The sequence below is a fragment of the Chaetodon trifascialis genome, chromosome 15 (assembly GCF_039877785.1).
Source record: "Chaetodon trifascialis isolate fChaTrf1 chromosome 15, fChaTrf1.hap1, whole genome shotgun sequence".
NCBI classification, from domain to species: Eukaryota; Metazoa; Chordata; class Actinopteri; order Chaetodontiformes; family Chaetodontidae; genus Chaetodon; species Chaetodon trifascialis.
Genome location: NC_092070.1, coordinates 23,628,659 through 23,646,866, shown reverse-complemented (window position 1 = coordinate 23,646,866; position 18,208 = coordinate 23,628,659). Strand labels below are relative to the sequence as shown.

Below are 18,208 nucleotides of genomic sequence, written 5' to 3'. Positions count from 1 at the left end.
AGCAGATGGATGAGCTGATTTTTCCTCGCTGTGCATCATAAAGCTCATAGAAGATCAGACGGAGCTTGTGCTGTATTGATGATCACAGCTTGGCAGGCAGGTTTACAGTATTACGCATCTGCAAAATGTCTGCGAACATGCTGTTAAAAAGCGTTTCTTCACTCTTTTGATGGTGCATTTATTTGATTTTTGAAATTTAACAGCTCATATTCAGGCTGCTCCTGTTGGATTCATTTCACCGCTTTTATTCTTGTTTTAAATCTGCTCTGACTGTTTAAGCTGCTGTCATTGATTTATGTGGCACTGACGCTTTCTGATGGGTTCTCGTTGCTCTAATGGATGTTGGACATTTTCTAATTTGAGATATAAATCAAACGTTGACAGTACTCGGCCAAAATTGGAGCGAAGGGAATGTGTATAATGGAGTAAGACTGACATCTACTGGAATGAAATATGACTCACCGGCTGTGATCAGGAGGGCAGGATGTCTCTGCACCGCCTGCACAGCACAGAGAGCATTTCTGTATCATCTGATCATAGAGCACAACTGTCATTGAAGATGTGACGAAGATGCAAAATAAAATACGATTCATCCTCAGAGTGTAGTTCTCAGAAACTCATCCGGATTCAGTTAAACACTGATTCTTGTTCAGCTCCATGCTTCTCCTGCAGCTGCTGATCTTGTTTGTTCCTCCGTTTGACTCTGCAGACGACCTGACGAGTCATTTCTACCGCCTTGGTGGCAGAATAGTCTCATTAGGTGGCGAGAAACTGTGATTTTTGTCGTTTTTAGCCCTCGCTTATTATCTTGTGATAAGGTGATGCAGCACCTACTGCAGAGCTACCTGCTGGTTCAAACTCATATATGCATCTTTAGCTAATGCTAACAGCATACAGGCCCACGCAGGTGTGGACAAATCATCATCCACCTGCTCCACCTGCTTTGCTGCCACCTGGAGAGGCCAGGAGACCGACACCAGACACTAATGAGACGCTCCTGCCTGCAGGTGGATGAGGCAGCAGCACAAAGTGAAGCACGTTGGACGTCCTGCAGAAGCTAATGTTAGCGACAAGCCCACAGAGTTCATTCTCCTTCAGATTTATTCTTCTTTTAAGGCAGATTACAGACTCAAAATTACAAAAACTGCAATCTGATTCAGTTTTGTGAAGTGACTTCATCTTCAACTCCTGAATTCCATCAGGAGGTTTGAGGAACTTTACTTCTCTTTACCACAAAATATGAGTTATACTGTGTCTTTCTCTAATATGACATTCAGACAAATCCACAGGAGAATGATAAATATTCTTGACCATGTTGCTGCAGGTTGTGCAGATCCAGCAGCTTTACATGCTCCATTGGGCCTCCATAGCCCTGTACATGAAGGTATATGAGGTTGTCGTTGGTTTGATGTGGTGTCCCAGGCTGCAAGCAGGCCACAGTCAGGTGATAACAAGGTCTTTATAATGCTGTTGTGGGTGCTCCTCAATATATTTCTTTATATACCAACAGGAGACGTGAGCCTTGAGCTTTTCTTCAACCAGGAAGTCCATGGCAGCCTGTAGAAGGAGCATCAAAATAAATAAAAACATAATATTTGACTTTTCTGAGGCCTACAGTGCCTGACGGATTGAATTCTTACCTTTGACAGCAGAGCAGCGACACCTTGGCCCCTGAATGTCTCTGGTACATAGGTTGACATGAGGTCCACCTCCTTGTCTCCGGTGAATCTGTAGTGCAGCACCGCACAGTCCTGGGACCCTGTGGACAGAGGACAGCAAGACTTCACACCAAAGGTAAAATTGCTTGGATCCTAAAGGGGAGTGTGACACTGTGGTGGGTTACAGATGTGGAGAACATGTGACAGCTGCTGAGGGAATCACAGACAACAAGCAGATCAAACATGTAAAATCACCTGTTTGCTAACTGGTGGACATGTGACTGTAATTGCGTTGATAGAGATTCTCCTTCCGCCACAGGCGTGCTAGAACTGCGAGTTGTGCTCAATTAGCCAAAAATGGACTAAAATGTGTTAATTCTGCGCATAATATATACGCCGAACTGTTAGACACTGAAAAACGAGTCGTTTCAAGTACAAGACATTCATGTCGGACGTTCAACCTTTGCTCTTGAGCAAAGCACCTTAAATTCCACGATTTTTAAACGGAGTTTCGCTAAGCGGTCTCCATCCGTCAGAGAATGAAACTGTCATTATTTAAGCAAAAGCAACGACACAGCTGTGATTTCTGACGGTAAATGAATCCCTCAGATAGAGTTCTGTGTGTCATGAGGCCGCGAGTGGACGCCGGACTCCCTTCAGGAGCTCCACCCGCACCGGAGCGTCAGCGCCGGCTCTCCCCGCTTACCCGCCGCGCTGCCCGGTGTGACGGTGAAGCGCAGGTTCTGTCGGTCATGTTCCACCATTAAACTGCAGCTGGAGCTCACTGAACTGAAGGAGTTCACTCTGAGAGACAACGCAGTCAGTCTAGGAAGTATTTTAAAGGCCATTTATACATGGAAAGACACGTAACTCTAACCCGCGTGCAGCAATAACATTACAGACCGTCCACTGGGGGGCGCTACACGCACACACAAGACAATAATTAACTTTTTCATAACCTTTGTCTGACCTCTGCAGGACATAATGAACGCCTTAACCAAAACGCACAACATGAGCAGAAACCACGATTTAATGACGTGAAAAGACATTTTTACATTTATTTGCACAAATTCTTTCAAATGAACAGTTTGGATAAAGGCTACAGATGAGCGTTTTATGTGTGTTTACCTGTAAAATACACAAAAGATGATTCTTTCTGATGGAGAAATGATGGAAAACTGTGTCCAGTTACACAAATGAGGTGTCCCTTGGATGCCAGCACAGCTCGAGATGGCCTGTTCTTTGCAGGCCTAACGCTCTGTGCACATCTTGCTCATTACATTTAAGACCAAAAGGTTAAAATGCAGTCTGGAGGTTCACATCTTGATTTGTATCTCATAAGATTTCCAAGCATTAATCCACACAAACAACACATTATAATATAATTTTCAGATTGCCTGCGGCAAACATTCGCAGACCTCGCCGTCATTTCCACTACATCTTCTCTGAGGCGGCGGCGTGGTTCACTCCTGCAGCCATCACAGCGAAGAACACGTTGGGGAAGAAGGAGCGGGCGTAGATGGCCGCCTTGGGCAGCGAGGGAGCAATGACCACCTCTCTCCTCTTATTGTTCAGAGTCTTCACGATCTCCGTCGCCGCCTCGTCTGGAGAAACGCCGAGTGGTTTCTTAGTGTACAACACTGCAAAGGGCAGAGAGGACAGAAGGACAAAACAGGTGTTAAACTGTCTAAAAACATAGTCTGAAAGCCTCAAACTCAACCAAAGTTCACACTTTACATCTTTGTACGTTATGCTGTTGGAAACAGTGTAATCCTGTGGCCTCCAGGGCCTCCGGGGGGCCCCGGTGGTCTGCAAGCGTTTTCCTGGTTTCCTTTGATTTTACGTACATGACCAGATGGATTTGGAGGAGGCTGCTGTGCTGCCAGATGAGGAGGGGCTGATGAAGGTGTGGTTGATGGTGCTGACAGAGATGCCGTATTCTTCCACTTCAGCTCTCAGGCAGTCGAAGAAGGCCTGAACTGCATGTTTAGAGGCCGCATCTGGAAAAATACGCAGAGTAACACACCTGAACGTCACCGCTCTCCGCTTTAAAGGAGTTTATGTGCAGTAATTAATCAAAGACTCCCCTTCATAAACCCCTGAACTCACACGTGGTGCGGAAAGGCACAGCCAGCTTCCCCTGGATGCTGTTGACCAGCAGCAGGTGACCGGTTCTCCTGGAGATCATGGAGGGCAGAACACCTGCAACACAAATGTTCAACACACTGCAAAGCAAGAAGAAGCAAGCGAGAGCAGAAATGTGACAACGGCATCAAACGTCTGAAATCTGCTTCTCTGAGTTCCCCTCGTCTACCTTTGGCCAGAGTGGCCGGCCCAAAGTAGTTGTTGTCCATGAGTAACTTGTCCATCTCCAGAGACACGCTCTGCGCCGGCGCTTTGACCTTCATGCTGCTGTTGAGGATGAGGATGTCCAGGCAGCCGTAACACTCCAGGATCTCTGCGATCGCCTCCGGCATGCTGTCCATGTCTCCGAAATCCAGCAGCACCAGTTTAGGAGGAAAGGTCTGAGGAGGAGAAACGGGGATGAGGAGGAGGTCTGCAGAGGTGGAAAGTAACTGAGTACATTTACTCAGACACGTGTGACTCAGCGCTGGTGGACTTACCACCGTGGGGTCTGAGGCGTTTGCCAAGTCATCAGCGAGCTGCTCCAGTTTGTCCCAGCTCTTCCCGCAGAGGATCAGCCTGGCCCCCCCTTTGTGAAACACACCTGCACACTCTTCATCCACAAATTAAAAAAAAGTTGAAAACAGCATACCTGAGAGTATCCTCTGGTTTGTTTGGTCTTTGACAGCAAAGCATGCTCACGTTACCTTTTCCCAGTCCGGATAAAGCATCGCTTATGAGCACCACCTTATTGCGTACTGATGTTTTGGAGAACAGGCTGATCGCGGCACCGTAGAGGTAGAAAAGTCCAGCTGTCAGCACCACCACACATGGCACCAGGAGGACAGTGGTGGTCCACACGGGGTCCATCTCCTGGAGGATATCCTGAAAGATTTTCATGTTAAATATGCTGAAATAAAACAGGAACATCTTTGTAATTCCTCACATGAAATATCGTAGTTCCACATTCTGGGAAATTCACTTATTCACTCTGCAGCTCCAAGTTAGATGAGAAGATTGACATCCATCTTTTTCTGTCCATTAAATACAATGCTTCAGCCTGAGCTGGTTAGCTTAGCTTAGCATAAAGACAGGAAACGGGACAGTAACATTGTAGCTCTCTGTTTTCTGAACACAAAGTGTAAAAGCAGCCTTTATGCTAAGCTACGCTAACTGGCTCCTGGCTGTAGCTTCATGTTCACTGTACAGACGTGACGGTGCTGCTAATCTAAATCTAAAGCGAATTTCTCAAAATTTTGACCTACTCCTTTAAAAAGCTTGATGTCGTCATCGTGGACGTCGCGGTTAGCGAACACGTTTTTGTTGTAAAAGCATGTTCGAGGATTCAAACATACTTTTTAGATGGGAAATGATTTTTCTGATGATGAAGATGAGATGGAATGTGATGCCGAAGATCGTTCAGGATGAAGTGAACATGATCTTCATGAAAATGGAGCGTTTCATACCCAAAAGCTCTCCGGCTCCGTAACATTGGACTCCATCTCATCCTCTATAAGCATTTTTCCATCTAACTATTCCTACAGCTGTGAAATAAAAACAGAGAAGACACATTTTAACCACGTTCTGACATCAGGAACCAAAACTGAATGACAAACATCAGGAATGTGTCTGTGTGAGATTTGTGTCAACTGGACAAACATCCAGGTTTTTAAACGTTTCAACTTTCTTTTCATCTTTCAGATCTCACTCAATTTTCTGACCTGTGAATGTGATTATATCTCACAGAGGTCAGGCGGCCCCAGAGCCTCTGTCTGAAGTGTCTGTTAACGTTTCTTGTTGGAAAAACAGTCAAACAACCACAAGGACACTTAAAATGAGAACAAAGAAACAACGAAAAAGTCACGCTGTCTCATAATCTGTCCGTGACTTCAGTCACAGAGTGTCTTTCATAATCAGCTGGAGAGACAATCTGGTGTTTCTACAGAGCAATCTGTTAGATGCATTACACAAAATGATGACAAAGAGACACAAAACAACCACAAAGAGACACAAAACAACCACAAAGAAACGCCAAATGACTATAGAGACACAAAACAAAGACAAAGACCGAGGGACACAAGATGACCTCAAAGTAAAATAAACACAATGAAATGCATACAACTATAAAGAGACAAAAAATGGCTAAACACACAAAACAACCACAAAGTTTTGGGCTCTTGCTGCTGTGTCGGAGGGCTGTGGGGCCTCTGTCTGAGCTCAGGGGCCTGCTGTCTCACAATCATCATGTTTGAGCTATGGAGTCTCTCATAAGACAATCTGTCCTTCACAGAAAGTGTAATCTGTTGAAACCTCTCGACAGGGCCCGACTCTTTCATCAGGTTATGAAGAGCAGTGCTAACATCTTCTTAACTTCTTCAGGTTTTGTCCATCTGGGAGTTTGAAGATAACCTTTTGGCTTCGGTTGAACATGCCGAGCTCCGGCTGTTTGTCCGGGAAGGGTCTTCTAAATATAAACTGGCCTAGAAATAGAAACTGTATCTCTCACAAAGGCTCAGTGTCACAGTCGTAGCCACATTATTCCACAACACAGACACATGCATAAACACAATCAAAAAACAGCGCTGTTCATTCTGTAAAGTAAAGAGATAAACACAAAGTGGCACATCGAATCCTGCAGCTGGTTCACTTACACTTTGCACGAGTAACTGACAGATTAAAGCGAGCTGGTCATTGCTGACTGACCTGGATACAGCAGGAAATGAATTAGCAGCCAGCACTTACTTCTTCTCGGCTCCTGCAGGGGTCTGAACTCTGGATTTATTCCTCTCCTGAGGAGCTGGAGCTGCACGCCTCAGCAGCTCACTCACACAACTCCTCCGACATGGCAGCCGGCCGCCCTGCCAGGGCAATACTTTGGGATTTGAGCTCTTTTAATAGCAGCACAGCTGAGTCAGTTATTTTCCAATGCATGTCAACATGTTATGTTTAGAGTGACAGAGGAGGGGGCTGCAGGCCGGAGAACAGAGAAGAGACATTCCTGACATACTGTGCATTACAAAGAATAATTATACCTAAAGATTTAACAAGAGAAGCTGAATCAGAGTCAGTACTTTATTAATAATGAATAATAGATTTATGTAATTTCCTGCGGATATCATTATCTCGGGCGTCCATTGCGAATAAACGTCCATAAATCTGATAAGAATAATCATAGAGGATGTCTCAGAAATCAGTTGAGAATCACCACATTTTATAAATTTTCATTTTCACACATTTTTTAAACACTACACGTAAGTACTATTAGTAATACCATAGTGTGAAAATACTGTTAGCGTGGGAGAAATTTATGGACATGAAGAGGCTTTAATTTGTGCTTTAGCCTGGTTCGTTGGCCTGAACGTGAGCAGACTCTGAGTGTCTGAAGGTAACGATAAGACGTCGACCTTGTGATGTCCGACTCCCCCGATAATGGAAAGGACTTGATGATGTGTGATTCTGCATGATGAAGGACATACTGTATAACGTTAGCATGCTAATATGTGACCTGTTTAGAGTGAAGAGGTATTATAGAGTACAGTCCACGTATTCGAGCTGAAACTTGATAAATGAATAAATCTTCAACATACTTCACAACAAAACCACAGCATACCTCAAATTATTAAACCTTACGCTAATAAAAAGAGGCTAACAGAATCAGCTAGATGACTAAATTAGCCATCAGTTAAGTTAGCGTAATGGACATTTCCTGCTCGCTATGAACTGTATGAATACTGCTGACTCTGAAAAACACATTTCTCTGTGTATTAAAACATTATTAAAGAAAGTAATACTGACTTTAACAAAACATGTACAATTTTCACCTCTAAATTTGTAATATTTGGAAGTTGTGCTAACTTGTGATGCTACACTGACTTCCTGTTTACATAGCTGGTTGACCTTGATTGGACAGCTACAGATGTCTCCTAGCAACAGAGATATTCTTTAGTCTTGACCAGCAAAGACTTTTCTTAAGTTTCAGTGGTTTTATTATGATTTATTAAATCACAAGTTTGAAATTAGTCAATAGTTTCTAAGAACTTAAAAAGAACTTGTTGCTCAATATATATAAATATAGAAATAAATATAATATATTTAAGAATAGCTGCTGAAACCCGATCCTGCTGATTAGTAGAGCTGTGTGTGTGTGTGAAACGGAATTAAAGGCTCGAATATTCTGTCAATCAAGGTGTATAAATTTGTCAGCGTCACCGGATGTTGACATAATCACAATAAAACGTCAATCTTGTTTTTCATCAAAAGCTGTTTAAGTTTTTACAGAAAAATAATTGTATCTGTATTATCTACAAGATCTTCTTTAAAGCATTAATTAAATGTACTGATTTGCTGCTTTTTTTTAATCACATATGATAGTAGGATAAATGTTTTAGGGTTTCAGACAAAACAAGCAAACCTTGACGTGGCTTAGGGGCAATTGTGTTATTCATTCAAGTTTTTGACATTTTAATAGCCTAAGTGTTTAATGGTTAAGCCACAAAAAATGTCAGATTAATTGATAAAGGAAATGAAAAATAGTTAGTTGCAGCCATATTTGCGTGTTTTTGCTGTCCATGTGCATTTTGTGGCGCTCAAACTCATAACCATTCAAACAGATGTTGGTAGGTCATATTGCATTCATTCTTAATCGAACTCTTATATTGTCTCGTTTAACTTCATTGTTTCTTAATCGATTATGTAAACGATATGTGTAAATGTGGGGGAAAAAAGAGAATCCCCGTCCGGCTGAGTATTTTATTTTGAAGGTCGTGACCGGATATTGTGTGTGTATTGCGTAGTGCTGACACCGGAGCGGTGTCAGTGGTTTTTGCTGCACTGACACAGCGGGCAGGTTGGTTTATCGTTCCCCTCAGACTTGACAGACCTGCTGTATTTTTACACAGAGAGATAACCGGTAAAATGTCGGATTTCGAGGAATTTGAGAAACAGCTGAGCGAGAATCGACAAGGTAAGCATTAACGGTTTGTCTGTGCCCCAAATTTGGTCCTCAAGCTAGCATTGCAACGCTTGCATAGTGCGTAATGTTAGCGTCTACATTATTTTATGAATGAATAACTCGACCTGACAACAACTTCAGCGTGTAGTTTTGCACGCGATGACTCAGCTTGTTCCAATCAATCAATATTCAGCTTCATGATGCCGGTAATCTCATCCTCATCCTATAGCCATCATACAGCCGCTGCTAAACCGTCCATACATCGCTGAACGCAGTCTGGGTACCGGTGAGAGGACGCGGTGAATTCACCTGCCATTCGTCTGCGCGACACGGCAAGATGCGAAACTCCGTTCAAATCGCGCACCTGTTTAACGTTATCCTCTCCCGCAGAGATATGTACAGGTAGAAATCAACCTGTATGACATTTTCTGAATTATTATGGTCTACCTTTCAATTCGGCATGAATTTTTAATTGTCGCAACACATTATTAGTGAAATAATCACAAAACCTCAACAAAACAACGAGCACTGCTCTGCTGAGTTACGCTATATGACGAATTACTGATATAATGAATGCTGACAATAACGCTCACCATAACTTTGATTTATGGAGCACAACTAAAAACAAAAAGTTTCAAAATGAATAAAGAAAACTGAATCCAGTGTCTTTCAGCAGCTTTTGAGCTGTTTTTTCATTAAAACAAGACATTTGAGAAGCTGTTGAAGGAAGGACATTTGAAGGAAGCTGTGATGGGTATTTTTTACAACCAGACAATTAGTCTTCTAACAGAGGAAATTACTGTCAAACTAACTGATAATAGAAATAAAAAGGCAGAAAACGATTAAAAAAAAAGGAGCTTTAAAGAGAAAGAAAGTTTCCACTGAAACTTCTCAAACTTGACATTTGATCAGCGACACATTAACCTGTCAGACCTGTATGATGAAGAAGAAATTCAACGCTGTGGTCTGCAGACTGCAGGTGCCACAGCGTGGAGCTCAGACAGACCAGAGACCTCTGTTTGTTTTAATGCACCGCTTTGTTTTCAGAAAAATGAAATTAGCTGCTGTTAGTGCCATGAAACACTCTCAGTCTGAGTCATTAAAGCAGAAGTAAGTTCAGCAATTATAGAGAAAATATACATCAATACTTATTTGTGTGATCACTTTAATTGCTTGTAAGCAATGTGAGTAATTCAGTGACACTGTGCACAAAAGCTGCAACTATTATTGATCAACTTGCTGTGCGTTCACAGTTTTCCTTCAGTAGCTTTAAATAAAATACTCATTATGCAAAACAGCCACTTTCAGGGTGTTTAATCTTGTTTTAACTTGTTACACATACATTTCTGGGGGATTGGGGGTTACTTTAACTTAACCTTTGACCTCCTGTTAATCCCAGCGGAGCTTTATTCAACTCCAACGAGAGGGCGTTTAATCAGCATCCAGAGCCTTTCAGCCATAATAATACAGAATATTTGATCAGTTTATTATGTGTTTTATATGTAAAATCAAAGTCTGTTTAGTAAATGTAAATAAATTGGAAATACAACATAAAATACATTTGAACTGTGCTTAAATACAGTACTTAAGTAAATGTACTTAGTTACTTTTCATCTGCATAATGCAGAGAGAAGCAGTGAGGAAGCGAGAAGCATTAATGCTTGAAAAACGACTCATTGATTATTAATCAATCGAGTAATCATTGCTTGCTGCACAGAGAGAGAAAGAGAAAGGCACAAAAAGAGGAGTCGCAGTGGATCTCCGGGCCGAGGCGACAAACACCGCAGCTGGAGCAAAGACCGAGGGAGCCGCAGCCGAGAGAAGCGAAGCCGCAGCCGAGACCGGAAGAGCCGGGACCGCCGGAGCTCCTCCCGGGACCACAAGAAGCACAGGTCAGTGGTCAGCTCTCAGGCTTTTATTGTGAAAATCCAGCCAGAACCCGTCAGACAAGGAGCTGACTGATGACCTTACACCCGCAGCCGTCACAAGTTTGGTCGCTTTGAGCAGAAACAAGCTGCAAACCTGAGTCCAATATTTACTTTCAGCTCTGTTTTGGTCTCGCTCATGAGACGGACGTCTGTCCAACAGCTAAAAGACGCCCTGTGTCCATCAGCTGTCCATCAGCTGTGTCTGCCATGTTTCAGCTTCTGCTCTGTCGTTTCTCTGCATCCAGTCACTCTCCGAGGCGAACGAGGAAGAAAAGGACCTGCAAATACTGGGATGTGCCTCCTCCGGGCTTTGAACACATCACACCAATGCAATACAAAGCTATGCAAGGTACCGATCCCGTTCTCTGAGCTCGTTGAGTCCGACTTCCTCAGAGCTTCGTCTTTCATGAGCGTGCGTTCGTGTTTTTGAGCTTGTATCCAGACCTGAACGAGGCTGAACATTCGTACTCTTCACAGAGCCATAACTCAGTCACATATGGACGCACAGACATGCTAAGCATATTGTTAGATTCAGTGTGATTTATGCTTCCAGAGCACGTAATAATCCTGATGTTCATCACGTATAAACGTCCACAAATCTGCTTGGAAATCCTTGAAAAAAGATGCTCCTTATAACTACAGAACTTGCCTTGGAAAAGTCACGTTTTTAGGTTTTCTCCAGAGTTTTAATGGTGCCGGCACAGCGTCACACACCGACTCCATGGCAACACTGTGCTTCCTGTTTATGTCCCACAAAGCCCCCAAATTCTGGGAAAAGCTTTTTCTATATTTGGAGCATGATTATTGAGTAAAGGGAGTAAAACAAAGAGTAACAACATGAGAGGCAGTGAACCAAACGCTGCTCCGTCCTTTCATACACATATTCACTCTGTGCTGGAAACCTGTGGACGCTGCTTAGACACCGGGGGCGGTGGGTTATGACAGATGGTGTTGTGGGGGAGCAGTTATCTCAGTGTCTTCTGAGGGTGGGGCCGCAGTGTCATGATGCCGCGATAGGTGAAGTTCCTCTTGTGCTTCTCCTTCAGCGGCCGGTCAGATACCAACAATCGCTCTGCTGGCGACGTCCACCACGACCGGAGTGGCTGCGGCGCCGACACAAGTGCCCATAGTCGGCAGTCAGATGACCAGACAAGCCAGACGCCTCTATGTTGGAAATATTCCCTTTGGAGTGACTGAGGTAAAGTGCGCTCGCTCCTCTCCCTCACTTCCTGTTTACGCCGATGCGTTCGTGCTGCCGTGTTTCCAGCCGGCCTGTTTGTTGTCTTCCTCCTCAGGAGTCTATGGCTGAGTTCTTCAACGCTCAGATGCGGCTCGCAGGTCTTTCGCAAGCCCCGAGCAACCCTGTGCTCGCTGTGCAGATAAATCAGGACAAAAACTTTGCTTTCCTCGAGGTTTGTGCCGTATCGTACGGTTTACTCTCATGGTGGGATTAAAGCTTGCTCTCTTCTGGCAGAGCGCTAGATGAGAGGGTTGATATGCAGATATGAAGCTACAGTCAGCAGCGGTTAGCGTAGCTTAGCATAAAGACTGGAAACAGGGGAAACCGCTAGCCTAGCTCTGTCTATAGATACCAAAATCCACCTAAATCACACTTCAGATCTGTTTGAACACAAACCTCATGGAGTCTCTGCTGGTTTGCTTTTGTATGGATTTAACCTTTTTTTTTTTTTACCTTTGAACAAAGACACGCTAGCTGTTTTAGAGTCTTTATGCAAAGCTAAGCTAACTGTCTGCCGACTTCATATTTTCTGTACAGACTTGACTGAGTATTAATCTTCTCATGTGACTCAAAAAGCCAGTGAACTGTGACCCTGCCTCTGCAGCAGAAGCCTCACTGTGGTTTTTCTTGGTAGTTTCGGTCCGTCGACGAGACGACTCAGGCCATGGCCTTCGACGGGATCATCTTCCAGGGTCAGTCGCTGAAGATCAGGAGACCTCACGACTACCGGCCTTTACCTGGTATCTCAGAGCAGCCTGCTTTCCACGTCCCGGGTTTGTTACCGAGCAGCGCTAATACACAACAAGCTCTGCCGTGTGAGACAGGAAGCGTTCTGATTGGTTGTTTCCGTCTCTGCAGGTGTCGTCTCCACCGTCGTCCCAGATTCCCCCCATAAACTGTTTATCGGAGGCCTGCCGAACTACCTGAACGATGACCAGGTATGGAACTGAAGCAGGCTGAACGGGTGCGCTCGTGCTTCCTCACTTCTTTCTCACTTGCTGAGGTTTTTGTCGCACTTTGAACCTGCACAAAAGATGTTTGACGTTTCTTTGTGACATGAGAGAAAAATGGACGTGACCCCGCAGAACGAGGCCTGACAATGACAGAGTTCAGGGAAACGTAACGTTCAGTATCTGATGTTTAAAGTCTTCACAAAGGACGACTTCTGCAGATGATCAGCTGTTATTTGTCTGATATTAGCCATGAATCACATCGTGTCATCGGTCACATTTGAGTATTATAAGACGTCTTTTTGTGACTTGGCTATGGAAGTAAACTGCTCGTACCTTTCTCATGTAAAGCAAACTGATTAAAGAAAGGTAAGCGAAGCCCAGTAAGTTTGCACAACAGGCCGATGAACTGTTTGTTTCTGTGTTTTTTCTGTTTAGGCCTGAAAGTCACTCATTTTCATTTGAGTCCACGTTGTCAAAGAAAAAGTCCACCTTAAGAGATCTGCTGCTAAGCGTGATGTTTGTCGTTGATCAGTGAAAAGGTCTTCAATTGATTCATTTCTTACGTGATGATAAACTCGGCATCTTTATTATCGTAATCTTCATTGTAATAATTGATTAATTGATTAATTGATTGATTAATATTGCGAACTTCTTATCAAGCAAAGTTAAGCTACATTTCCTGGTTTCAGCCTCTCAAACATGAGAATTTGTGGCTTTTTACTGTTTCATATCATTGATTTTTTGAGACTTTTGGACTTGCTGGTCAGAAGACAGATTAATCAATACAGAGAATGATAATTGCTTGCAGATGGAGGCCAGGCTGATACATAAGATAATAATACAGCCGCTTATTGCAGATGTATCGTACATACGTTATATATACTGTGCTGCAGAGCACCTTCAGCTGTCGGACTCGTTATCAATCAAAAACTAATCGAAGAGATCTGCGTCAAGATCATTTATATTAAAACAAAAATGATAATATCAGCCAATATGTGATGAGCAGGTTTTTGAAGCTGTAGTCCTACTTTTCACCTGCGGAGTCCAGTAAGTTTAGGCCCATCTTCTGGTTGTAGAAAGGCATTATGGGTAAAGTCGGGCAGGTGGAGGGGAAGCGGCGTCACTAAAAGCTCCGGGTGGACTTTTCCTTTGGGAACGTCAGAGTCAGAGTGAATGTTTGCTCCACCTTGGCTCTCAGGTGAGCGGGTGGCGTGAATGTGACCTGAAGCACAGCTCACAGAGCTCATGATGTGTATGATTCACTGACTTCTTTATTTTGAATACTTGCAGTCGCTGCCACTGCGTTGATACTCACAGCTCTTTCATTTTTGTTCCCCCACTTTGTCCCCAGCTAGGGGCCTGTAAGATCGTTAAGTCTGCGCTCATAATTTGTTCAGTAGTACTCATCTACTGCTGCCATGCCAACATGTAACACAAGGCAAGTAAGACATTCTGGTCCTCACACGGATACACTCCTAGCCAGCAGGCTCCCTTACTGGCTGCTTTCTTTCTCCCATCATGCTTTTGGAGCGCGTTTAGGACCCGGGGACTTTGGGTTAAGGCCTGATCATTAACACTTGGGGATGTTGTTGTTGTTGATGGTGGTGCTGGTGGTTTTTTGGGGGGTGTATTCAGCTTTAACGTAAAGGTAAGACAGTAGAAACATGCCGTCCGGCTGTTTTTGCCTGTAGCTGGCAAAAAACACTACAAGTCAATCTTATTGTCCAAATAAGATCCTTTTTTTAATTTCACCTGCACCATTTACGCTCAGCTTGACGTAAAAATAATTCCACCTCTGAGATTATTGTGACTCTTCCAGTATAATTTGCATATGTATGTCTCAACAGTGTTTGTGTGTCAGGAAGTTTTTCGCTGTAGCTCAACATCAGCATCTCCTCACACGTCTTCCCTCAACCCTCAAAAGACATTTTTATGCACCGCTGTCTCACTTTTTTTTAAATCAGCATAGCAAAATCTGCAAAATGCACAAGTGTACAAAGGACTTAGTGGCGCTCTGTTCATTGTTTCCTGTAGTCATGTTAAGAAATAGACTGTGATGATTTTAAGGTGTCAAATGGACATTTAGAGTTCAGGTTACTGCACGTTCACGGTGAATCATCTCTCACATCTTGTTTTTGACTCTTTTTGCAGGTAAAGGAACTATTGACGTCATTTGGACCTCTCAAAGCGTTCAATCTAGTGAAGGACAGTGCAACGTCACTGTCTAAAGGTTACGCCTTTTGCGAATACGTAGACGTCAGCGCCACTGATCAGGTAACGACGGTGTGCAGCTTCCTTGTGTTGAGGTTGTTCGCTGTGTTGGTGCGTGTGTTACCTTCAGGTCTGCGTGTTTTCTTCGTCAGGCAGTTGCTGGACTCAATGGGATGCAACTGGGCGACAAAAAGCTGATCGTCCAAAGGGCGAGCGTGGGAGCTAAAAATGCTAATCCTGTGAGTAAGACTGCTTTCACCCTTTATCTTTGCTAACTTGGCTAGTTTGCCGTCTGCAAAATACTTTATTAGCTAACATTACAAAGCAGCGTAGCTTAGTTACAGCTAGCTGGCTAACCTTAGCGTGCTTCCTTGCTAATGTGATTGCTAGCAAAATACTATCTTAGTGGATCTGTTAGCTGGCTAGCTTACTAAATTCACCAGCTAACTGTGACCCCTGATGCTAACTTATTGTACATATTATGAGAAATGTGTTGATTTTACTTAAAATAAATGAGGCAACGGTACAAAGCAAAGGTGTGAAACGAATGATAATTTTCTATTAGCCAAGAGCAAATGCAAGGCAGTGCCAGCCACCTAGCTAACTGTAGCCTAAGCTAAGCTAGGTTTGGCTGTGCAGCGTGGGTCTGACTTTGGCTGCATCAAGGCTGATGGAGTGATTTGCTAACATTAAGCTAGCTTGTATCATGGAGCCAACGGTGCATCTACAATACAAAAGAATACAGATAGTGATGTTTGTCTCCACCCGCAGACCTCCATCATAGAGACCCCGGTGACGCTGCAGGTCCCTGGACTTCAGAGGCTGCAGAACTCCGGCATGCCCACGGAGGTGCTGTGCCTCCTCAACATGGTGATGCCCGAGGAACTGGTGGACGACGAAGACTACGAGGAGATCCTGGAAGACATCCGCGAGGAGTGCTGCAAGTACGGCAGCGTCCGCTCCATCGAGATCCCCCGACCTGTCGATGGCGTGGAAGTCCCCGGCTGCGGAAAGGTAAATTTTCAAAATAAAACACCCTTTGCAGACTCCTGATCGTACATCAGCTACAAACACAATTAGTGTCTTCCCTCCATTCGTGGATCCGAGGTCCTCCCCTCTCCTTCACCCGACTGACTTGTTTTTCGTTGCAGATCTTTGTGGAATACGTTTCGGCCGCAGACTGTCAGAAAGCCATGCAAGCTCTCACCGGCCGTAAGTTTGCCAACAGAGTGGTGGTCACCAAATACTACGATCCAGACATGTATCACAGACACGAGTTTTAAAGCACAGACGCGTCCGACGGGAGCACCTCCTTCCTCCTCCCTGTTTGTGAGCTCGGGTTCGGCCGCTGTCTTTGCTCCTCTGAATGTTGTGAACGTGTCCTTAGAGACTAGACCTGGAAAAGACTTTTTATTACATCTTCTACTTAACAAACTGGACTGCAGTGTGTGTTTCTTCAGTACTGAATATCTAACTCCCAGCTTTAGCCTAATACTCACACAGTGAACTTATCTCATGATAAATAATACTGTAGTATTCATTACGTTTGTAGTAGAATGAATGTGACATGTATCTTACCTAAACTAATACTGCCTGACAATGCCAGAGTAGCTGTCTATGGAGAATGCACTATACGAGAAAAAACAACAGTCGGATGTTTAGATTTCCCTCCTGAGCACAAACATCGATCCTCTGTCCTAGATCCAGACCTGAGAAGCCATCATGAGGTTTATGGTGTGGCCATGAGACAGAGAAGTACCTTTTTATGATTTATTTATTTTTCCAAAGTGATATTTTCCTCTATACGTCACACGTTAATGTTCCTTAAACATATACAATGCTGTTATCTGTACTGCTTATATAGACCAGGTGTCGACTTTCTTTTGGTCAAAGATCAATTTTGTCAGAACGGCCTCGAAGGTGATTTTGTAAATATCAAACATTGATGTGTACAAATAAGAAATATATTAAATTGTCAATGCACACTGGAAGCTACTTGAATTAGAATATTAAATAAATAAAAAATGAAATGTCTTGGATCGAAACATTTTTATCAAACTTTTGGACGGTTGACTGTTTTTTAAACCCCTCCCCCTGACCAGTGATTGTCCAATGATAGCTTAGCACAGCGAGAGCAAAGCAGAAGCGTGAAGAGATCCCTAAAGAGCAGAATAAACTGTGTTTTTCAGCTCTAATGTAAGCGTCAAGTGTTAGCACGTCTGGCTAACTAGCTTACTACCTCCAGTCGTGACTGAGCGGTGACGCTCTAGGTGCGTCAGTGATGCCAGCACATTTCCTTGACTCTTTAGCCTGAAGCCTGTTAGCTTTAGCCTTTTAGCACAGTACAGTATCACGCTGTCGTTTGCCATTCGGTGGAAACTGATGTCCTTTTCTTCTTAAAACAGGCAGGAAGCATTAAAAACGTCAGCTGGAGGCAGAAAGGACGTGAACGGAACCTTTGTTTAAGGAATGAAAGAATTTCGGCGGTAAATGTTAGTGTGTGCTGAGAGAGCGGACGTTTAACCGTCTTAGCAACTGTAACTAGGGGGCGGGGCTTAATCAACATCACCAACAATAATCTGCAACTTGTTGCTCCAATCAGAGCAACAAATCAAATCCATCTTCATGGCGTCTGTTAAAAAACAGGCATGCACACTTTAAGAAATACAGCTTTAGGTTTTGTAGATAAAAGAGTGATTTTTATTTTTATGTCTTTTTTCCTTTGTGTGATGTTTTGCATCTGTTGAAAAAAATGTATTAAGATAAAAGCATTAATTTATTATGAAATTACTTTTATCTGCTTGAAAAGTGCAGGCACAAAGACAAACAGTGTCCAAATGAATTTGACCGACATTGGGATGTGAGAAAAGAGAAAACACTTCTCCTGCTTTGCACAGCCATCGATCTGCTCTGTTTCAAAGGAAATAAATCATATTTTAACATAATAAGTGGAGCCTATCAAATGATAATAAACAGACAATGTATTTTATACGTTTTTGGATGGCCAAATATTTAAAAACATTTTAGTTTGTACAATCCCTGCCACTGCCATCGCCTTGAATAAATGCTTGCATCCACTGTCAGTCTTCCTGTGTGGGATTCCTTCTTTGATCTGTGACATAAAGTGATTGGATCAGTTTTAG

General features: G+C 43.4%; 5 protein-coding genes across 7 annotated transcripts in view; 2 read left to right on the top strand and 3 right to left on the bottom strand.

The window, feature by feature from the left end:
* Window positions 1-597, top strand: part of LOC139343964 (germ cell-specific gene 1-like protein) — a 7,673-nt gene extending 7,076 nt beyond the window's left edge. Inside the window, exon 5 of the mRNA XM_070981827.1 lies at window positions 1-597. This exon is cut by the window's left edge and continues 1,266 nt beyond it. The gene's annotated coding sequence lies outside the window, so the exon portion shown is untranslated.
* rcvrna (recoverin a) overlaps window positions 1-943 on the bottom strand; it is a 13,615-nt gene extending 12,672 nt beyond the window's left edge. The window contains exon 1 of the mRNA XM_070981829.1: window positions 939-943. The gene's annotated coding sequence lies outside the window, so the exon portion shown is untranslated. The remainder of the gene's footprint in view (window positions 1-938) is intronic.
* LOC139343967 (protein NATD1-like) lies at window positions 939-2,569 on the bottom strand. The gene is made up of 3 exons (XM_070981830.1): window positions 2,365-2,569; window positions 1,641-1,759; window positions 939-1,557 (listed from the first exon to the last, which is right to left on the bottom strand). The coding sequence occupies exons 1-3, from the start codon at window positions 2,504-2,506 to the stop codon at window positions 1,441-1,443; spliced, it is 378 nt and encodes a 125-aa protein (XP_070837931.1). The 5' UTR covers window positions 2,507-2,569; the 3' UTR covers window positions 939-1,440.
* Window positions 2,570-2,758: 189 nt separating this feature from the next.
* LOC139343803 (dehydrogenase/reductase SDR family member 7C-B-like) lies at window positions 2,759-6,631 on the bottom strand. 2 transcript variants are annotated; one of them, XM_070981612.1, is made up of 7 exons: window positions 6,521-6,631; window positions 4,490-4,652; window positions 4,283-4,395; window positions 3,973-4,183; window positions 3,768-3,860; window positions 3,506-3,658; window positions 2,759-3,298 (listed from the first exon to the last, which is right to left on the bottom strand). In XM_070981612.1, exons 2-7 carry the CDS (start codon window positions 4,650-4,652, stop codon window positions 3,093-3,095), a joined length of 939 nt encoding a protein of 312 aa, XP_070837713.1. In that variant the 5' UTR covers window positions 6,521-6,631; the 3' UTR covers window positions 2,759-3,092. The 2 variants fall into 2 exon arrangements, with proteins under 2 accessions (XP_070837713.1, XP_070837712.1); XM_070981611.1 differs by lacking the exon at window positions 6,521-6,631 and adding an exon at window positions 5,249-5,302 and having other exon boundaries at window positions 4,490-4,655.
* Window positions 6,632-8,570: 1,939 nt separating this feature from the next.
* LOC139343855 (splicing factor U2AF 65 kDa subunit-like) lies at window positions 8,571-18,147 on the top strand. Of its 2 annotated transcripts, none has more exons than XM_070981687.1 (11): window positions 8,571-8,745; window positions 10,451-10,625; window positions 10,907-11,010; window positions 11,708-11,859; window positions 11,957-12,073; window positions 12,536-12,674; window positions 12,760-12,839; window positions 15,006-15,128; window positions 15,218-15,304; window positions 15,837-16,079; window positions 16,217-18,147. In XM_070981687.1, exons 1-11 carry the CDS (start codon window positions 8,697-8,699, stop codon window positions 16,346-16,348), a joined length of 1,401 nt encoding a protein of 466 aa, XP_070837788.1. In that variant the 5' UTR covers window positions 8,571-8,696; the 3' UTR covers window positions 16,349-18,147. The 2 variants fall into 2 exon arrangements, with proteins under 2 accessions (XP_070837788.1, XP_070837789.1); XM_070981688.1 differs by having other exon boundaries at window positions 8,599-8,745; window positions 12,536-12,641.
* Window positions 18,148-18,208: the final 61 nt, after the last annotated feature.